The 22,432-nt window shown below is 38.9% G+C and overlaps 1 protein-coding gene across 1 annotated transcript in view; it reads left to right on the top strand.

Moving 5' to 3' along the window:
• The window catches only part of PIK3R1 (phosphoinositide-3-kinase, regulatory subunit 1 (alpha)), a 50,483-nt gene that overhangs the window by 14,331 nt on the left and 13,720 nt on the right, over positions 1 to 22,432 (top strand). Inside the window, exons 2-6 of the mRNA XM_010021136.1 lie at positions 13,393 to 13,485; positions 14,447 to 14,521; positions 18,128 to 18,259; positions 19,135 to 19,336; positions 19,535 to 19,614. Coding sequence (XP_010019438.1) covers positions 13,393 to 13,485; positions 14,447 to 14,521; positions 18,128 to 18,259; positions 19,135 to 19,336; positions 19,535 to 19,614 — 582 coding nt within the window. The remainder of the gene's footprint in view (positions 1 to 13,392; positions 13,486 to 14,446; positions 14,522 to 18,127; positions 18,260 to 19,134; positions 19,337 to 19,534; positions 19,615 to 22,432) is intronic.

The following is a 22,432-nucleotide window of genomic DNA, read 5'->3' as shown; positions in this document are numbered from 1 at the left end:
TACTTCTTTATTGCATCCTATAATCAACATTCTGAAACAACGGAATGTCTGTAGCTTTAAGCTCTGTTTGTACATATGTGGAAATAGATGTATAGATAGATAGTGCCATTATATTTTCAGATATGGATGGGTTAGTTAGAAGACTAGCTAATTATCTTGGCAGGAACAGGATGGTGGAAAAACTGTTTCAGGTTCTTTATGTGTGTGACCTGTAGAGGCTGTGTGCATTTGCAGCGCTTAAATATTCAACAGAGTAGTATTACTTGGCTTCAACAGATTAGTATTTCTTGGCATGGTCATTTATACATTCAGTACTCCCCTAAGCTCAGAGGCAGTCAACTTGAGCATTGATCCTGGTCGCCATGAATTTTCTATAGGGAAGTCAGAGAACATTAGCAGCACTTTCCCCTGTGCTGGAGTAGGCCAGTGTAGGGCAGCTGCCTGGTGGCAGAGGCAAGAGGGAAGCAGCAAGTCAGAGTGCTTTTTGCTGTCCTCTTGAGTTTCTGTAGAGGACATAAAAAGACCTGCCTCCCTGGCTTGTTCTCTGTAATAGCAGCTTTCACTTGATCCACCTGAGTTAAATATCACAGGGAAACACACACTGCATGTTTCAAGAGAGACACGTTTTTCTTTGTTTTAGACCTCATAGAACTGTTTAACACTGTGGGGTTGCATGAAGTTGCAAAAGGATTTCTCCAAATTGAAGTGCTTAGAATTATGTGTGGGTTTTCTTAAAGAGAGGCTTTGGCTCTTTCTTTTAGTCTTGTCACAAATGAATACTTCCAATGAAGGCTAAAATCCTGTTCCTTACCTCCTTATCCTGACATCAGTTAATCTTTAACTTGCTGATGGTGATGTAAAACCATAGCCAGTTTTTCATACTAGCTTTTCATTATGACCATCTTCGTTGTTATTTTCAAATTTTTTTTTTTACACTTCCTATAAACAGATTTTGCACAGTAAGAATTTCCACAATACAACGTGCTATACAGTACACAAGCGAAGGTCTTTGTCCAGTCGCAGTTAGCCAGGCAGTTGAAACCCTGACTGCTTTGTAAAGCTCCATGAAATTCATTCACCACTTTAACTGCTAAGGTCTAAATTAATGTTACTTCAGCAATGGAGTGTGAGCAAACAGTGGTTTATGGAAGAGAGGTCTTTAAGTTCAGGCGTTTAGCACATGTACTTCATATTCTGTGGCATGCTTTTTGTACAGCATCTCGATAGTGTGAGAATACACTTGGATGGGAAATCAACACTGACATTACTGTGCAGAGAAATCTTGCTAGGTGTATGATACGGTTAAAAAAATCTTATTACATACAGATTTAGAGGAGTTTTTTCCCTCATTTGAAATTAAAGATGGTGGTGGGATTTACTCTTTGTTAATCTAGTTCAGGAGTTTCCTAATAAGGTTCTTTCTGTGTATGTCAGATCAGCCATGGTTTAATGGCTGTAAGGGTTAGCCCAGTTTTACTTTCTTACAAGACTGTCTTTCAGCATTGCTGTTTTTCTGTTGCTGCAGCTAGAGCCCTAAGCTATTGGGTTTTTTCTGTCTCCTTCTTTTTTTTTTTTTTTTTTTTTTTAAGATGAGGACAAAGGCTTGATTCGAAATACATTAGTTTCCAGAATAAAAAAGCCTTCCGATGCTGGACTGCTGTTACCATTGTTTGCATTTTTCTTTTCTGGGTGACTGCTATAAACTCATTATTTTTAACTTTCTGTGTACTTACAAATGTTTCCCATAATTCCCAAAAGATGAAGGAGCTGGTTTTGGCTTTTATCTGTCAGCAGCCTCTGCCAGTACTTTTATGTAAATCTTCCAGATCTAAGCAACATGACTTCTCAAGCACTGTAATACACTTTATCTTTTTCTTGCAGTAGTGAAGAGCTTATTTTTTCCTCTAGATGCTTGTCTGTGGATAGTTTGAGGGGGGTTGTTGCCATTTTTAATCCCATTAGTTTCTCCACAGTAAAAACGTAGCAAAACAAAGTATTCTTTCAGAGCAAAACAACATACTGTCCTGATTTTTTATGTATTACGATGACTGAATAAAAAGAAAATGTTTTAGAATATGCTTCTCAAGCCAAGTTAACAGGCCTTGCATTAGAAACATCTTCATAGTAAAAAAAAAAGGAAACAGGGATGCTTTACAAGGTGGGACAGCTCATTGTGGAGAGAATTTTGGCATGCCCAGTATCTTACAGTGAACATCCATCCACCAGACCTATCTCAGTTACAAAAAGCAGATGCTGCTGGAGCACCATTACTAATCATCATCATGGTTATGTGGAAAGGGAGTTGAGGTTAGTAATCTCAGTACGTTAGTGCCAAACTATTCAGAAGAAAGTAAATGTCACTGCTCTTCTGGTAAAAACAGTTCCACATGAGGAACTCTATCTGTGAAGTTTTACCTGGTGGAGGTCATTGAAATCATCTCATCATGACTCTTCAGTGGCTGGCCAGAACCAAAATTTTCAAGTGCCTCTTGCGATGGACCTCATCATTCCTTCCCATGCAAGGTAGGCAGCTGTCTCTCTTTGATGAAGATTTCCAGGAACAACCGAGTACATATTTCCTTCACCGCTTCACAGAAAGAACTCAAGTATACGCTGTAAAGTACTTTTGCATAGGAAGCTGAGTTGAAAAGAGGTAATAAAAAAATCAGGTCTGAAGAGGAAAGTAAACAGGAGAATGTGAGCCTATTGGACAACCTTGTGTCCTTTTACAATCTGGATAACGTTCCAGGTAATAAATACCTCAGCTTTCCATCTGGGTTCTCTCCATTGAGAGCACTAGGCTTTGTGTGCTGAAATGGGCAAGGTAATTTAGTGGGAAAAATACTATGTCATTATGTGGAAAGAGATGAAAGCAGGATCTGAAGTTGCACGTGCAGCCTTAGTTCTTTGTTGGCTTAAGTTTTGAGTGCTTGACCTTATGGTGTTGATGCTCTTTTAATGTAGTTTTGTTTATGTGTCTATGTCGTATAGCCAGCATCAGACAGGGGGAGCTTTGATGCTGATTCATTGTAGAGTGCCTGTAGTGAAATACAATGTAAATGTATTATCTTGTGTATAGTTTCTTTAAAATAAATTATGCTTTTGTTAGAGTTCCACTGTTTCTTTTAACAAAAAAAAGTCTAGAGTTCAGAAATTAATAGAGTATCATGGCTTTAATATGCTTGGGAAATATGAGGCAGAGTTTGTCGTAAGGCAGCTGGCATCAATTCTAAGAGACTGCATAGTTAATAAGACCTGTAAGGGAGGTTTTGTTTGTTGAGAACTATCACAGGTTTGTTCTGATTCTGGTAAGGACTTCCCGGTCCTGCAATCTGGATGTTTAATGATAACAGTAACCCTGAAGGTTGCACTGAGAACCTGGTAAGTAGGTCACAAGATGTAGCTGCCTGTGGAACATGTTGTTTGTCCTCACACCTGCACCATCCACACTACACTTGAATATTCAGTCTCGTGTTTTCTTTCTTGATATAATATGTGGTTTTATGTCAAACCACTGCCAGAAGCTGGAATGGTGAGTTTTTCGTTGCCAGTTAGTATGTCTGAGGAGAATTGGGCAGAATTACTCAAATTCTTGCAGAGCGTGGCTCTTTTCTAGCACTGGGGCAGCAATCCTGAAGGATGAGAAGGGAATATAAGATGCAGTGGTTTGCACTTCACTGGGTCCAGCTTCTTGGTTGACCCTGTCCTGTCCCTCCCTTGCTGTGACCTCTGTCATCATCTCCTTGCTTGTGGGGATGCAGTAACTTGGTACCTACACACGTTTTACCTCTCATCTTGTAAATATCTCTCTGACTGAAAACTGTTGGCAGGGAACCTGCAGACATCAGCAATACACAAAAAAATAGGTGTTGGCTCATTAAAATATTTTCTTTCTCTGTCCTCAGTCACACTCTGAGACCATGCTGGCTCATTCTGTTTAGAGACATTAACCTGCTCTTCCATTTAAAGTGATGCCCTTAGGGACTGTAGGAACACTGTTACCCGCTGTGCTTCTGAATGTCACACAGGGCTTGGGGTGATCTCTGAGAAGGAGGGGTAAGAGGGAATTACACATCAGTCTGCCACCCCTGAGAAGAGCTTGTGAAGCCTCTAGCCACGCCCTGTGCTTTAGACAGCAGAGAGGAGGTGAGATGCACCTCTCCCAGAGACTGGTGGTGTCAAAGCCCCAGTGCCAGCATGCTTGGGGTTCAGCTCCAGGGGTGTCTGTCCTGGGCCCCCTCTGTGCTCCTCAGCTTACTGAGTGGCCTCCTTTGCTTAGAAACAGAAAGGCATCTTTTTCCACATTCTTGCTTATTTCTTACTTTACTGTTTCTGCTTCTCTCACAGCTCTTTGAAAGAACAGTTGAATAACCGGGTGGTTTCCCATCTTTCCTTTGTGTTCTGGGGAGAGATTCTTTTGCAAAACAGTTCATGCATTATGTATGGCATTATAGTGCAGTGTACTGCATGCCAGAATATTGAACATGGTTAATTTTCATAAGACTTGCAATTTTTCCTCAGAACAGGGCTGCTCATTTCTCTAATTATGTTAACACTAATTGTAAATAGTTGCAGCCATTTCAAAACCTAAATTCAAATCCTAGTTTGAAAAGGAGTATTGCAAAAGCTCACCCATAGAGGGAAGCAGAAGACTGTCTTTACAACAGTCTTAACTACAAGCTGCTTTTTAAAAATTATCTGTGCTTCAGTTGAAGCCAACAAAGAACATCTGTTGTCTTAATTATAGCTCCTATTTCTAAGAAGTGTATTCTGTAGCAGATGAGAAAAGTGCCTGACAGCTCATAATTCATAAAGTTACTGAAGCTTATTCTGATAGAATATTATGTACAGAATTCCTTCTCTGTACAGACAGTATCACTTCCCTTTCAAAAGAAGATAGAAATAGGACTTCATGAAACATTAAATTAATAAATGTGAAACATGATTAGGAGTCACTATTAAAATTATTAAACTATTATAAAGGAATATAGTACTCTGCACTATGTTGCTTGATGGTTTTATTTTTCTGCTTATGTGTGCAGCTTAAGCCTTCTTCAAGCCAGACACCATCATCTTTTTTTTCTTTCTCTCCACACTTTCATTTTGTTTTGCCTTAGAGGAATTATTTGTTGATTAAGGCAGCAGCTCTGTGACAAACATTCATTTTTGTGTCAGCAAACAATAAAGAGACCCAGATTTCTTTTTGGAGAATTGGTGCATTAGAAAGTCTGACTTTCTATACCAAATCAAAGCTTTATTCTGTCTAGTTCTGCCATCTAGATTATTTTCTTTGCCTGGGCTTCTTTCCCTTCTGTTCCATAGTTGTTACCCCTTATTCTCCTTAGTCCTGAGAGTGCAGGTGGTGCAAGAGAGGAATTAGTTCTCCTGGCCCCCTAAACTTCCTGCATACTCACTGTGCACATGATATTTTATCAATCAGATCATTGCTTGCATGCATGTGCTGATAACCCTGGAAAGAATCTAGGCAAAGTATTTGACTTGTCTCAGTTACAGGATTGATTTAGACAGATTACTATGTCTTTTTTAACATATGTGTAGCCAGGATAAAATGAAGTAACCCTCAATATAAATTCTAACCCTCCTGGATTCAGTGGGTTGGACTATAAATGGCACAGTCAGAACATACATACACATTTGTCCTCCTGGAAGATGTCCTGCCTGTCCTTATTCTCTTCAGTGGCACATATGTTATAACCAGTTGTGTACATTCTTCTACAAAAGTCAATTTGAAATGCCCTTTCTCAAGCTTATATGTAGTGTTATCAGTACCTACCTCATGTAGAGGATTCTGAAGATGTTTTGCATTTTGGATGATAAACTGAGACTGACTGGAGTTCAGAAGGTCATGCTGATGAGAACTCCCTTAGTCGTCATCCTTTGGAATAAGCCCCTTGGAAAAGTTCTTATCATTCTCTATTACTGATGTAGAATCACAGCAGAAATATGGATGCTTTAAAAAGCTATATGAAGCATATTAAGAGAGTACTGTTTATCCCTGAGGGTCAGATGTTGTCACTGAGATGTCCTAGGAATAGCGTTTTGCTTTATTCAGGTGTTTCTGCATTGATGAACGAAAAAGAGCAACTGCTGGTGTGATAAACCATTTTTTTCAGTACAGATCTGTATTACCTTTTGTGGCTAAAGTCTGCACCGTACTATTGAGAGAGGACATCTGAATGCAGTTGTCACTTTGTCTTCTGGTTCATACTCAACACCTACTGGCCAATGGAAGAAGTAGGCTGTGCTGGCCACATAGAATTGAAGGATTTTAGAATTGGCAGCATTTCCATCCAGCTTCCCAGTTATAGTCCAGTCATGTTAAGGTCACCAGAAGGCATCGTTTGCTTGTGCTCTTCGTAGCTCTGGTGTCATTCATATCTCAATAAATCTTGACTCACAGACATTTTTCTGCCTCCATGAAAATGGGCTTCTTGTGAGCCCGAAAGCTGATAGTGTTGGTGGACTAGACCATTTCTTTTTCTAGTGCTCGTATAGTCTTCACCTCTCTTCGTTTCTCCTGGATCTAGTCTCCTCTGGCTGCCAAGGCTTCTGTGGTATTCTGAGTCCACAGTCTACCCGATTGACGACATATCATAAAAATAAAAGGCAAGTAATAGTAGACAGATTTATTAAGCCACTTGTAACGATGTGTCACATTCACTGAACCTTAAATCTCTTTCATATTTTTCCATGAATAGTGTAGTCTTTTAAAATCTTTCTTATGTAACCAGTATTGGAGAAGGTGTTTGAGCCTGAACAGCAATTCCTCCTGACGTTTTCAGTGATGCTTCTCCCCTCGGGAATGTAACTGTTGGCAAACTAAATCATCTAAGGTCAGCAGGATCTGAGGAGGGGTATTTTTCTCTTCCAGCAGTTGCAGATTAATTTACTATTTCAGTCCCTGATTTGAGACATACTATGACATCAGTTTCTTTGTCTTTGCTCTCACCTTCTTGTCTTTCATCCTTGCCCAGTGAAAACCTTTTGCTAATAGCAGTTGGGCAGTTCTGAACACTATTTGTTTGGTAAATGCTATTAGGCTCTCCAAAATTCCAAATGCAAGGGCAATGGTCCTCAAATCTCAGAATGAATTACTCTCTGGTATTTATTTGCAATACCAGGCTCATCTTCTATCTTGGTCTGGCATTAAACCCAAAGTACAGACTTCTATGGAAACTTTCTCCATAGGGTTTGAGGCTTTCTTTTACTCTTTAATACTGAAAGTCTCTGCATCAACTTGCTGCTTCGTAAGACTATAAAGAAACATACAGGGGGCCATGGAATGCCCTTTCACTAAAAACTAGGATTTTGTGTCGCTAAGAGTCATTTCACTCAGACGGGTTGTGAGGTCTCTGTGGCCTTTCTTCCCCGGCTGATGGAAGCAGATGCTGAGGGGGCATCTGGACCGGCTGCCACTGCAGTGCTGTGAGAAGCATTGGGCCCTTTTGTCACGTGTGGAGAGGCACCTCCTGGTGCTTCCCAGTGTGACAGGATCTGAACTCGTGTTTCCACAGGCACGTGGCTTTTGGTCTGTTCGCACTGCAGTCTCCTGAAGCACTGCTGTCTCTGCTCTGGGGGTCGCTAGCAGTCAGCAAACAGGAGCATGATTACCTCAATTCGTACCACTGCCTTACAGTAAGGAACACCAAACTGCCCTCGTTTCCAATGCACCTTCGTTTCAAGCTGACATTGTATAATGACAAACAATTTTATTCAGCCATTATGGATCCTTACTAAAATTCAGCTTCTATTTCAAGGAAGATTCGTGAGGATAGTGCAGTGGTTTTTTAATTCCATTTCTCATACCTACTAGAGTACGCAACTGCTGAAATAGCAGCATTTCAATAAAGAAGGCAAGCTCCCACATTTCCCAGAATTTTGAATAGAAAGCATGGGTGTTGAACTTTGTGGAAACCTCTCCATTGTCCACAACTTGTGATGCATTATGCACCAGTGGTGCCACTGGCAAAAGTATTTTAGGTGTTCTATCAGCTATTGTTTCAGTATAGTTTGCTGGCTAATCCTGTTGCAGGCATTATCACAACTTGCTTGACAATGACCCTTACCACTGCATTTCTCCTTCTGTGTTAATTCTCATGCTTATGTTTATTATAGCTAATTTCAGTGCTAGTCAAACCATTCACATTTGGATACGCTGTATGACTTTCAAACAAAGATATGTGTAAATCTATGAATATGTAATTCGCTACACTAGTGAATCCAGTTGCATGTGTAAAGAGTGAATCTGCATGCACGTAAGCCAGTTGTGATCATCGTAAGACCTGAACTCTCAAATATTAGGCTTTATGTAGAATTGTGTTGTCATTGAATGCAATATATATGTGCAAACATAATGTCATTTCTGAAAAAAGAAGAACATGCATGGAGTAATCTTGACTCAAAGCTAAATTCAAGTAATGATACTGTACAGTTCTTGTAAAATGTTTATAAATCAAACTCCTTTCTGTGGTGTCTATTGTTACATTTTAAGTTGGGGGGTTTTTTTATTTTGATTTGGGTTTTTTTGGGGGGAGGTTTTTTTGGTTTTGGAGATTTTTTGTTTGATGGGGTTTGTGGGTTTTATTCATATTGATACTCATATTCATTCTTCTTCTAGCAGTAATGAAACATTTGGCTCAGAAGCCTCAGAAGCCAAATTCCAGTTTTAAATTTCCACTTGTCATTGCCAGGTACTAACACTAAAGTGTCTCTTCTTACTGAGAACCCTTCCAGAAGGTGCAGCTGCATGCTGGTTTCATCTTGCACTTTGTGGCTCTGTTGGCAACCCTTGAACATAATGTAAGCTCCTGTCTCTCACACACTGCCATTGCATTAGCACTGTTCAGGCCTGTCTGTTTCAGTGAGAGGGGAGAGTTCACGATTGAAGCAAACCCTGGCTTGTGGTTCATCTCACTGGTTCTCACTGTGTCAAGGTAAAAATAAAGCTAGTGGAAAATTCAGCTTTTATCATGTGTCATCAGAAGCTTCCTTACTATATGGAGAACCACTACCAGACTTGTAACTAGAACGAAGACACGAAAACTGTGTGAAAGCTTTTCAGAACCTTAATATTTTGGAGACACTGGAACTTGAAAAAAAATACAGCAATTTGGGGGAAAAATGATTGCTTTACATGAAAAACTCATACTGGATTTTAGCAAAGGGATCTACAAAGTTGCTCAGATTATTAGGAGTGGATTTGGGTCACCAAACCTCCGTGCTGTACTGCAGCATGCTTCAAAGCAAAAGATGCTTTTGAAATCAGGTAATAAATGAAGGTTGCATGTGAGCTTTATTTCACTTCTCTTTTACTAAAACTGGTGTATGTGAAAAGTTTTTCTTTCCCTCTGTAGATCTTAATATACATGCTGAGTTTTCTTCTGGAATGCATTATCTAGAATCAGGAGTTCTTCAAGGATAACTTGTATTCTGCCTCTGAGTGTCAAATTGGGTTGTTTTTTTTTCCAAAATTAGATGTAGTTTTCTTCAGTTTAGCCTCTGCCATTTCCTCCCAGCATTTGGAAATTGAAGGGCACTGTTCCAAAATTGGGCTGTCTTCTGTGTAAATGTTATAAACTGGCTTCAGTTCTGTAAGTACTGCTAAGTCTTTTTTTTTCCTGACAGATAAGTGTTTCGTGGGGCCTTTAAATGAAGATAATTTTCTATTTTGTGCAAAATTTGGGAAGTTTGAAGTACAAATCAGTATGATGCTGTGAGTTAATTATATTGGAGATGGCGCAATAAGTAGGAAATCCTAGAACAGGTGGGAGGTTAAGTGATTTTAATTTGTTAATGTCATCTCCTACATGCTCATGGAGGGAGTGTTTTTTTCAGTGTTGCTGAGCAGTATAACTGTGATTTAGGTGCATTCTTCTGTTACTGCTGTGTTGAAGATAACTGCAGGCTTTATACCTGCCATTGCATGTGTGTGTATGTTTGTGTCTTTTTGCTGTAGAGTTTATACTCACTAGTGTATGCACAGTATTAAAAGAGAGGTGAATATCATGAGTTTTCAGTCAAATACACAAGTATTTTACAGTTTATGCATTTGTGGCATAATTTCTTACAATTCTAATGGCTCTCTTCATATCTAAAATTTCAGCAGTCTCTTTGGTAGCTAGAAATTTAGAGTGTGGAGAAAAGGATCTTGATATATGGAGGAAGAGACATCAGAAATCCCTTAAACTTACAAAATTTTAGTATTTTTCAAATGGCATATTTTAGGGTAGCAGAGGAGTGATGGAAATCTTCCTTTTAAACAATGTGACATTGGCTTTACATACATGTTCTGAAGACATTATAGGTTTTGCATAAATAGGAGGTATATAAGGCATAGCTTCCAAAATTCTTTCATTTTCACTAAGGTTATTACTGATCTAAGAACACTGTACAATGGAGAGATTCAGTAGCAGATTATGATACAAACCTAGTTTAAAAGCTGTCCTTAGAAGTCTAGATAAAAAGAATGGAGCATCAGGCTAGTTGCAGGAGGAGGCACTCTTTGTTTAGGTAATCTAGGTAAAGTCTACATCCACCTCATTCCTTATGTCTCATGGAGAGAAACCGGTTTCTGTAGAGTCTTTTTTCATCCTGCAAGGGCTTCTTCCCATGAACTGAAGTCTTTCCCTTACATTGGGTTCTCCTTTTTGCTTTGCTTGGACTCCATCCCTTATCTAGAAAATCTAATTTCAGTGTGAAATAGAGTTATTTTTCTAAATACATCCTGTTTATAGGTATCTCTTGCCATCATTTCAAGGCACAGTTTGGTTAATGCGAGAAAGCATGGTTCTCTCTACTTTGAATAGCCTTAAAGGACCATCCCTGAACTGCCAAGCTGCCACCCAAAATGTTTCAAATGCCGGTCACATTTTACTTCTGTCCTCTGTCTCTATTTCTCCTTCTTTGTCTCTCCTTTCTTTCCTCAGCTTCAGTTTAGACTGTTGCTGCATGCTGCCTCCAGCTGGAATTATGAGGTGAGCATCTTTGTTCAGAGATTATGCCATTTCATTGCTGTTATGCAAGAGGGAGAAAGGTACTTGATGTAACTAGCTACCTAAGGGAGCAGAGAATTACTTTCATAGGTAAAAATATGTAAACTGTGCTTAAAACCTGTTCTTCTACTGCTTCCATATAAGGGGTGCATTTTATGCCCTTAGTATTTTGTGAATCTGTTAGTATCCCGTAATTCTAGCTTTTAATCACAGTGTTAGTCAACTATCTGACAAAACTTTATTATCTCTACTCATTTGCATTTTTCAGCTAACTAAGGTGCCACCAAGGAAGGAAGTGCTGTGGTTTTTAGCAGAATCTATGCTCTAAAAAGCTAAGCATACAATCCCTAGTTACAGTGCTGTCTTTTATTGCTTTATCATGTCAGTCTACTATCATGTTTTTCTTTATTTTGTCCAGAACTGATAATGTAACTAGCATGTAGTCATCTTACTTACTCTTTCTGAGTGCAGATCCAGCATTAGAACTCTTCTGATCCCTGGGAATTTCTCTGATTTTTCGCAAGTCATTAGAAAATAATATCATCAGGTCAGAGATCTGCTTAGGCAGCTCTTTAGGGACTCCTGAATGCTCATTTTCTGGGCCTCCTAAGTTAAACTGTTATGACTAACACATGTTTTTCAGTTATGAATGGACTAGAAAGTATTTCATCATTGTAGGTGCAAGTAGTGATAGGACATGGGGTAATGGCATTAAACTGAAAGAAGGTAGATTTAGATCAGGTATTAGGAGGCAATTCTTCCCTGTGAGGATGATGAGGCACTGGCACAGTTTGCCCAAAGAAGCTGTGGCTGCCCCATCCCTGGGGCAAGGCCAGGTTGGATGGGACTTTTATCAACTTGGTCGAGTGGAAGGTGTCCCTGCCTGTGGCAGGAGGGCTGGAACCAGGTGATTTTTAATGTCCCTTCCAACCAAAACCTTTCTATGACTACTGTAGCGTCATTCTGCTTCTTTTTGCAAGGAACATGTCTTAGTCTCCCAGTATGCTCCACTTCCATTGCTAGTTCATATTTAATTAGTATTTATTGTCTTTCATTTCTCTCCTCAGTTTTCTGCAAGTCCAGACTTCTTCTCTACTTTCCTTGCCGTCTTCCCACTTATTAATTTTTTGCATTTTAAAAAAGTTATATATTTTTTTGCTTCCATGATAGGGTGAATTCTCAGCCAAAAATTTCTGCCTTTTCTTTCTCAGTTGTGGTACATTTAATTTTTGGCCATCTCAAAGTTTTTCATTAAAAACTTTCCACTCATATTTAGCTGTTATTTTAGTTTTGGTTTGTTGTGGGTTTTTTATTCTTAATTATCCTTATTTTTTTTTTTTCAGTTTCAGTCTTTTAGAAATAAAGTAAGTGCATGCATATATGTATGTATACATAAGCATGCAGGCATACTTATGCATGTGTGTTTAACGATTGCTCTCTACTTGTCTGTGGTGAGTTTAATTGGGCAGAGGTCACCATCACTTAGGCAACTGGCAACTTCAATGATTAAGCATTCTTTATCAATCATAATCCATCAATCTATGCCAGATGTTTCTGGCAGTAGTTTAATAATATCTTTATGTAAATGGTCTTTCTTTCCAAGAGTTAAACAGGACTGCTCTAAAACTTTTGAATTACTCTTATGGCAAAAATAGTGCACTGAGAGATAGACCATCCCTCACATCACAAAGCTAGAACATTTCTTTGTGCAGTATGTTCTCTCTGTGAAGTAAGTGGATTGTGTGAAAACTTACTTTGTGTAAAATCTGTATGCAGGGTTGTTTGAATCTGCAAAATGTCCCTTTCTGATTATGCTGCTATTTTTTCTTAACCAGTGGTTGCAGAAGAGAAAGTTCTTGCTTCATGTGAAGCACAACACTGTTAATAGTAGTATGCTTGAAAATCGAAAGGCAATGGAAGTTACTGAATTTCTGTAAGAGTGTGAAATACTTCTACTTGCTGCTATTTCAGGCCTTTCTGTTTTACCCAGGGAATCAGCAACTCCCAGATGGTGATGTGTTTAGCTCCCTCATCTGGTGCACACTGGATGTAAATGTTTCAGACCGAGACTTCTTTCCTTCCTTGCATTGTATTTCTGCCCATCCATAGATTGCAAACTTTCATTTTGTTTTCTTTTCCTAGGGAATATGGAGAGTGATTCTAGCACTAACTGAGATCCCTAAAAGAATATACTATAAAAATGCAATTGTCATCATATTTATTCAGCTTTCTGATCATTTGTGGAATGTTCTTATTCGGGCCAGTGGGATGTTTGTTCTGTACTTGAAAATTACCTGGTTGCATTATGTATCATGACTTTCCTAAACAGAAATTGCATTCAGCTGTAACTTGACTTATATCTGTTCTTTTTGTTTCACAGCTTTTTCACTTCCAGATCTTACGGAGCAGTTCGCACCTCCTGATGTTGCTCCACCGATTCTTATCAAGGTAGTGGAGACCATTGAAAAGAAAGGTATGCTTAAGAACAATTTACCAAGATTTATTTTATTTACTTACATGAGCCAAGACTGCAGAACCAGATCCAGAGCTGGCATCTCCGCTTTCTAGAGCTGCTAATGCATCGCATTACTTAACAGATATGAAATAATCTCATTTAAGGTTTGTTGGGTTGGTTTCTGCTCAGTAGAGGCTACTTGGACTATCTTCCTTATTTTCACTGAAGTACAGAAGTTGTAAACAGTATCTTTCACATGAAAAAACTGTATTGGTGTATTCTATTAAGGTGGATTATCAGACGTATTTCTCTCATACCAGTGATGTGACACTCACCCTACGTACACTGTGAGGTGATGGTCCTGTGGATAACCAAATATGCCCTAGGAGTTACCTGCCCTATAGAAAGGGCTGTGTGTGTCTGTTGACTACATAGGGTGCCAGAAGTCAGGCACACTTGTAATGTAGAAGTCTCATTTAAATCTTTGAACTTATTAGGATGTGTCAGAACTTTTGTTCTGTGGTGTCCTTGTCCCATTCCTGTGGGTGACCTGGATCGGATTGTTCACTTCTTACCCATCTGAAAGACCTCGTGTTTCCAGTGGGCATGCAGACTGTCAAGGAAGATCTGGCTCCCATGTTTCCCCTGCAAGCTGTTTTCTTCCCTGGGGGTGTGTGAACCTGTTTCCTAGTCTTGGTCTTCTACAGTCAGCCTGTGGAGAGTTGTACAGAATATGTGGGACTGCTGGCAGCTCTGATTTTCCTTGGCCAGCTCTTCCTGCAGACACAGCAATTTGTGTGTACAAAGAGGTGTCTTACAGCCTTAAAAAGCAATCACATTCCATAGTGTGGTAGATGGATGGTAGTGGAAGAATGTTGCTATTTATACTGTAAGCACTTATTTGAAGAAAACAGAAGTATGTTGTATCATGGCAACAGTCACTGGAATATTAATGTACCCCATCAATTTTGTTTTGAAGGTCTGGAGTGCTCAACTTTGTATGTAACACAAGGCTCAAGCAGCTCAGCAGAATTAAGACAAATTTTTGAATGTGGTAAGTACAGTTCTCTTCCTTAAAGCACTAGTTATAGTTTGTGGTGAGACTGCTTCTCTCTTCTTTATTCCCCTACCCTGCTTACATACCTGTGCTGGCACTGAATATTATGATATTAAAAAGATAAGTAAAAAATATTTGTAACTTTTACACTTGGTATGAAACATTTTTTAGTTTTACAGGGTTTCTTTTTTTCATGGTTTCATTGCATGTTTTTTTCCAAGAATAATTATTTTAATCATTTCTTGGTCACTTGCTTGTTCAAGGACTGACAATCTAGCCATACAGAGAAAAACAAGGTGTTTTGTCAGAAGCAAGATAAAGATACACTATTCCTGTAAGGCTGCAGGTTATTATTTTGAAAACAAATGGCTATTTGTTTGCATACAGTTCTCTGTGTGCATTTTTTTGGTCCAGCAGGTGGGGAGGCAATAGCTGCACATTCCCTGCCTGCTACAGAGATGATGCTGGAAAGCAAAGAGAATTGAATTAATGCTGCTGCAGTAGTCTGGATTCTCAGGGTTTGGACAGTAAAATGCAGCTACACTGCTAACACCCTATACCCATTCAAGTTTCCTGAAATATATTTCCTTCTCTTTTTGGTACGCTTTATTGCTACTTCAGGCCAGAATATACTGGCATGGCAATGCTGTTACAGTATGACAGATCAGGAGATGTTGTAGAAGTGCTTGACCACACCTTTGCAAGCTGGGATGCAGTGTCAGGTGTGAGCTTCCACATGCATTAAGAAAGCACAAAAATACAAAATGAAACTGGGTACATGCCATGTTGATAAAGGGACAAAGAAGGCAAATTAGAACTGTGAATTAGCTCCCTTCATTTTTAGTAATTGCAAATATTAACAAAATGAACAACAGCTGATACTGTGAGTTGCCTGTTCCTTCAAAAGAGCATCCTCCTCTGATGGTGGTGGGAGTGAAGCAAGTATATGAGTGCAAGCAGGGAGAGGAGATGTGCATGTGGTGCTAGCAACCTAAGCTGTATTTTTAGTATTGCAATTACATTTTTCAGTCCAATTAAATCCAGATTTTCTATGGCACCAGTATGGATGTATCTCTTAATTTATCTGAATCCCTTTTTAATTCTCTAAACTGAGGTGTACCTTTATGAAAGGTTCATCTATCTCCTGAGATCAAGAACATGTTTACATGTGTTCTTATTTAGAATGTAATTACATTTAACAAAATGAAACAGGACTTTACCCTTTAATAACAATGTATCTTTCTGGGTTCTCATTAAAGATATCATCAGAATCTTCCAGGACAGACCTGGTGCAGTGTGTGGGTGTCCAGATACATGAATAAAGACAGATCTCATCTCCTCTGCCTATTGTCTTTGAATTAGCAGAGCACTAATTCAGAGTGCAAAGTTAGCTTTGGTTTCAAAGTTGTGAACTGCATTAGTGAGCTGTTCTGCTTGTGGATAAAATATTCCCCATATTAATTGAATAACTGCCCATTAGCTTCAATACAGTAAGTACTATCTAGGTCCAAAATCAAAGTTGACTTGTGTCTGGCCAGCTCAGCAGATAGAAGAGTTCAGGTCTATTTATGACATTACATCCAAAAAGTTGCAGAGTACCATAAGTTTATTCTTTCTCATGTATTCATAATGATAATTTGGCATATACTTCAGAGAATGGGTCAACACTGAAAGAACCAGGATTTAACTTGGTTTATGAAATAAAAAACACCCTGGGAGTGGCAAAACTAATGAAAACTATTTCTTATGGCAGTCCCAGGCACAGCTACAGGTTGAGCAGAGAAGAGATTCAGAGCAGCCCTGTGGAGAAGGACTCCGGGGGTGTTGGTTGATGAGAAACTTAATATGAGGCGGCTTTAGTGTGCACTTGCAGCCCAGAAAGCCAACAGCATCCTGGGCTACATCAAAAGGAGCGTGACCAGCAGGTCGAGGGAGGTGATCCTGCCCCTCTGCTCTCGTGAGATCTGACTTGGAGTATTGTGTACAGTTCTGGTGTCCTCAACATAAAAAGGACATGGAGCTGTTGGAACAAGTCCAGAGGAGGCCACGAGGATAACAGGGGAGTTGGAGCACCTCCTGCATGAAGATAGGCTGAGGAAGTTGGGGCTGTTCAGCCTGGAGAAGAGCAGCTGCATGGAGACCTCATAGCAGCCTTCCAGTATCTGAAGGGGGCCTACAGGGATGCTGGAGAGGGATTCTTCATTAAGGACTATAGGACAAGGGGTAATGGGTTTAAACTTAAAAGGGGGAGTTCAGATTAGATATAAGGAAGAAGTTCTTTACTGTGAGGGTGGTGAGACACTGGAACAGGTTGCCCAAAGAAGTGGTAAATGCTCCATCCTTGGCATTGTTCAAGGCCAGGTCGGACAGAGCCTTGGATGACATGCTGTAGTGTGAGGTGTCCCTGCCTAGGGCAGGAGAGTTGGAACTAGATGATCTTAAGGTCTCTACCAACCCAAACTATTCTATGATTCTATGATTTTGACACGTAATTGCTTTTGTATAATTCATGCCCACACTGCAAGTTTTTTATCATCTGAGCTATATATATTTTTTTTTTCTCATGCAAATTCCTTGGTGTCTGATAAAATTGAGCTCCTACTGCAAGCTTTCCTTTGGGGAAAACAGAAAGGAGGTGGAGGAACACTCAGTTTCTCTCTACCCCCTCTTGGCTGCCTTGTTTTTTACATTCTGTGTAGACACACCACATACCTGATTCCTGTACCTCTCTGTCAAATTTGGATCAAACTGGCCAAGTAGATTCAGCAGTTACTTTACAGGGGACTTGGCTAGCCTAAAAATTTGGTCAGCATTAATACCTCTAAATTCTTGTACCAAATGTATCTTTCTGTAAACATTTAGGAGTTTACTGCACCAGAGTTTGTTTTAAGATGAACCCTAATCTTGCTTGCACTAAGTAAGCATTTCTGTATTTTCCTATTTTTATTTGTGCTGCTGATATTCCTTGCTCCAACACTAACAAGTAGTTATTTATGTGACAGTCGCAAGTCTTAGCCCAGGTTGTAACCATCCTGAAAGGGTATGAGGTTTTACAAGATAAATACTAACAGCTGCATAAAACACCAAGCACCATGTTCTGCCTGTGTATATTTTTTTTGACTTGCTCACGTGAATATTTACAGACTCAGAGCCCCAAGTTGTTAATCAAATTTCCAATCGTAATAGAAGTAGCTATCAGCAGAGAAGCTCCATTTGCCAAAATCCTTGATTAATACTTATTTCTTACACAAAATATTTACAGGTAAAACAGAGAGCTGTTAAAAATATTCTGATGTTCCATAACATTGCCAACATGCAGCAAAGTCACTAACGACCGTTATTCTGAGCTCAGCTGTATATGACAGAAGGCCACACACAGCTGTGGAAGCCATTTGGTTCATCAGATGCCAAAGGCCTGGGCATGGTGTTGAGCACTCTATATTCTTCATCTCAGAAATGTTTCTTGGTGTCTTGCATTCTTTCTTGTAATTTGTTCCCCATAAACCAGATAGAAGTTAGCAATTTTGGGTATGTATAATATCATGAGTTTGTGTATTTTTCCAGTTCATAATGTCTAAAATATATGTTGTTCTTTCCCTTTAGACACTTCTTCATTGGATTTAGAGACATTTGATGTGCACACTTTATCAGATGCTCTCAAGAGGTATCTCCTGGACCTGCCAAATCCCATCATTCCAGCAGCTGTTTACAGTGACATGATTTCTGTAGCTCAAGGTATGATTATCACATCATTTCAAATGTCAGGCAAAAAAGCTTTTATTAGGATTCTGAATAGCCAGTGGTCTAGCTGTCACCCACAGAACAAGGAAGATTCTGCACAACCTGGCAGCATTTCCGAAAACATGTGTATCTTCACCATTTTTAGTAAAAGCTGTTTCAATTCAGATGTAGACATGCATTATTTAGTTACCTATTTATATAATGGAAAATATATGGGCTAACACAGTTCATTTTAGTAAGTGGTATGACTATAGAAAAACTGGGGCAAAAAATCAAGGACTTACCTGTATGCAGAAAGCTAATTTTTAACTTTTTATCAGTGCTGACAAAGTAAATGTATTAGAGGTCATGGCATTCTGCAGTATCTTGGGAGTTGCAGATTATGAAGTGAGAAATACATACATGTAAGGTTCATCATCTACACTGGTCATTTCAAACAAGTACAGGTTACAGGCTTTCAGCACATGGACCAAGTAGTCTGCTATGTATCTCAGGACAGGATATTGTTACTGGTAACCTTCAAAGTCACAGCAGCACCTGTGAGGCTTATCTAGTGCATCTCAGAATTACCCAATCATGTGTGACGCTAAACATAAGACAGACTTCTACCAGTACACTGTGAACACATTGTGGTTTTTACCAAAATGCGTATCTGTTTCCATTTGACTTTTAAATACTTGTTCTTTACTCTTGCCTGAGCATTTCACTTTTTTCAAAAGAAGAAAGAAGTCTTACAGCACTAATGAAGGACAGAATTAATTCTTTTTTCCTCTAAAATTGATGCTTCTAAAGGAGTCATATATATCTTCATTTTACTTGTTGAACGTTCCTGTGCTGGTATGAAGAGCCTTTTATCTGTTTGCTTGCAGAAGTGCAGAGCTCAGAAGAGTATGCTCAGTTGTTGAAGAAACTCATCAGATCTCCAAATTTACCTCCCCAGTATTGGCTCACACTCCAGTATTTGCTCAAACATTTCCTCAGAGTTTGTCAAGCCTCCAGCAAAAATCTCTTGAATGCAAGGTCTCTGGCTGAAATCTTCAGCCCTCTGCTTTTCAAATTTCAGATAGCAAGGTACGTGGGTCATCTCTATGATATTTTGTACTGTACATATGGGTTTGTTTTACATAATGGTAAGTTCAGTGAATTAATTTCCTGACCTTCTGATGTGGAGGGCACTTTTCAGAAATTTTTCCAATTCCCTTTTTTAAATTATTTTAACAAACATCTATTTTTTTTTGTAGTTCTTACTGCTTAAACTGTCTTTTTCAGCTCTGATAATACTGAACATCACATAAAAATCCTAGAGGTTTTAATCACAAGTGAATGGAACGAGAGACAGCCTGTACCAGGTAAAAACTATTTTTAATTTAAAAAGTTAAATACCATTGTTTTCTTAATACTGAAATTCAACTTAAGGACAGTAAATGCTCATCGTTTTTTAATAAAAATCCCCAGGTTTCAGTCGGATATTTGATAGGAGGAAGGCAGAGTTCCTAACTCTATGCAAAGGAAATTGTTAACTCAAGACTTCATAGGTTAGCTTAAAGTAAATCCTTTTACAGTTATTAACAGAGAATACCCAAAAATGGATAGGGTGATGGTGAACAGAAAATTGGGCAGGCTGTAGCTTTCCCGCCTCTCTATTCAAAGTACAATGTAAAGTTCATGGCAGTAGGATTTGTAGGTATGCTTAAGATTTGAAGAGTTGCAGGAGCACCAAAATGCCTTATTTCTCCTGTTTCAGGTAAGTGCATTGTATAATCCTCTTCCTCAGTTACTGAAGATTAATTTAAAATGGCTAAGATTTTTGTGCTACTGCTGTGAAATGGAGGGCTTTTTCAACCTTGCCAGCTGTATTATTTAGGAACCTTTCCCAAATATTTAGTATCCATCTGTTTTCAGCTACTTTATACCTATTTGGTTTGTTTGATTTTGTCAAAATAGTTAAGCAGGCATTTCCAGAAAAACTGTGTATTTTTCTTCCTAATGCTTCGTAACAACCAGGAGAGGCCAAACTTGTATGACTAGTTGTCCTATTTTACTAAGAATCAGCAAATAACTTCTAATTGTTAAAGAATTCTTATCTTTGTCACCTGCTACAAACCTTAAAAAGCAAAATACATTATTGAATCCTCTACTATTCTAAGGAGCTTGCAGGTAGCATTTTTAAAATTACATATTTGCAACTGCCTTAGAGTGCATAAATTTATGTGGCAAGAGGCACTGGTTGGGAGGTTTCAAAGGCAGAGTCAGCAGTGAGAGTTTCTTCAGTTTCAAAGTGATGAGTTTCTTAAGTTGCACTTTAGAGATCACTTGGTTGCATATCTTCCTGAGTTGCCTCGTGTGAGGGAAGTATAAAAGTGAAAGATGTTGATGTTAGAACTACTGAAGAGAACTCTTCAGAGTATCATTAGAGCAATTGAAGAATGTGGCTCTATCTGTCAGATTTATAGGGTTTGACTCTTAGTAGAACATTTGCACATCTACTAAGCTGAAAAACCCCTCAGATACAAGTTCTCAACTTTGTAGTTCTATGGTTAGCTATCCAGTGCTCTTAGTTCTGTAAAACACTTGAATGATTTTCAAAAGTTGAGTCCTAATAGAATGTAACATTAAGTTTACAGGATTAGAACACGAGTCTGTTTTTCACACCAAAATTACTTCGTGACCAATCATTTGAAGTGCTCTTGTTTTTATAGTTCTCATAGAAGACTCTAAGATTTCTTTCGAAATTACCATCCTCAAGATTATAGCTTGTAGTGGCTCGAGATTCCATAAAAATTGTTTAGAGACACTGTAATAAAAGGAAGATTCCTGGAAAACATAACTTACTTGTCATATAAGTGTTCTGAGAATTATGATCTGTAATAGAATTTTAGAAGTGCAGAAGTTAAGAGGTTTTAAGCAGAAAGAATCTCGTTGAAAATAATGTAATGACAACTAAGTGGTAACAGGGAAGCCAATCTTGCCAGGTTTCTTCTAATTTTCACAGGGTGGAGTGATAGCTTCTATTTCTGTTATTCTCAAGCCTGGAAGAAAACACTCTGTCTAAAATGAGCTGTGCGTGAAGTTTTATCAGTATATTATGCAGTACATAGATGTATTAAGTGTTGTGTTGGAGATAACTAAACTGAATAGAAGGAGATCTTTGCACAACTGTGGGTTTTTTTCTTATCACATCACCCCCAATTGTCTTTCTTGCCTCAAAGCAATAGAAAGTATGCAATTGGACCTTATATGTATCTTAAGATTAGTGTCTTAAATTGGGTATCTTTAATTGGACATCTTTCTTACAAACTAAAGTGATGCTTTGCTCAGGTAATGCAAAAACTGGAGTTACTCCTAATCCATTACTTGATTTTTTTCATTCCAGGACAACTCCAGACTGTTTTTTTTTCCGTGCTGTCAGTGTTCAACAGCAAATGATGCATTTAAGTTTGTGAATTAGAATAGCACTTAGCCTTCCGCAAAAGTTAAAGTACCAAAGATAAAGTACCTGTTGTGCCTATGTGTGTAATAGGTGAAGACAAAATAATGTTGCAGGAGAAGTAAGATTGGAGAAATGGTTGGTGTTTTGAATAATTGGTAACCAGATTCATCTTCTGATTCCTGTCTCATTCTTTAAGTTTATCAGTAGGATAGCTGAAAGATGGTTAGTGGGCAAGCTAGGTGATGTAGCATCCCATTTTAACACCCCAGCTTAATAACAGCCATCCACACATGCTTTAATTTAAAGAATAATGCTGATTTGACACTCAGAAACAAAGTGCATGTCTCTAAATATGCTATTCGAAGAAAATATCTTAATTGTAACAGATAATAGCTAACAGTGCTGCTTATGTCTCACAGAATCTCATACATCATACAGAGGTGTGAAGGCCTGTGTGCTTTAAGAGGTAAATACTGAAAAATAGGCTATATTTGCAGCTACAGAAGACTGGATGTTTTTTTTCAGTTCGTTTTCATAGACCATAAAGTCTCCTGGCTTTTCTGTCTGGAGGAGGCCTGCCTTGGATACCAGTCTGAGTTGCCATGGGGCCTGGTGGGTGCTTGGTGCAGTGCAGTCAATTTGGAGCTGGTATCTGTGGAAGCAGGTCATACATAGGAAGATGGGGTGATGGGAGAGCTCAGAAGTGATTTTCAGGGGGAACTCAGGGAGATGGGGGT

The sequence above is a fragment of the Nestor notabilis genome, unplaced genomic scaffold, assembly GCF_000696875.1.
Source record: "Nestor notabilis isolate BGI_N333 unplaced genomic scaffold, ASM69687v1 scaffold29078, whole genome shotgun sequence".
Taxonomy (NCBI): Eukaryota; Metazoa; Chordata; class Aves; order Psittaciformes; family Psittacidae; genus Nestor; species Nestor notabilis.
This window is presented reverse-complemented; position numbering and strand designations above follow the sequence as displayed.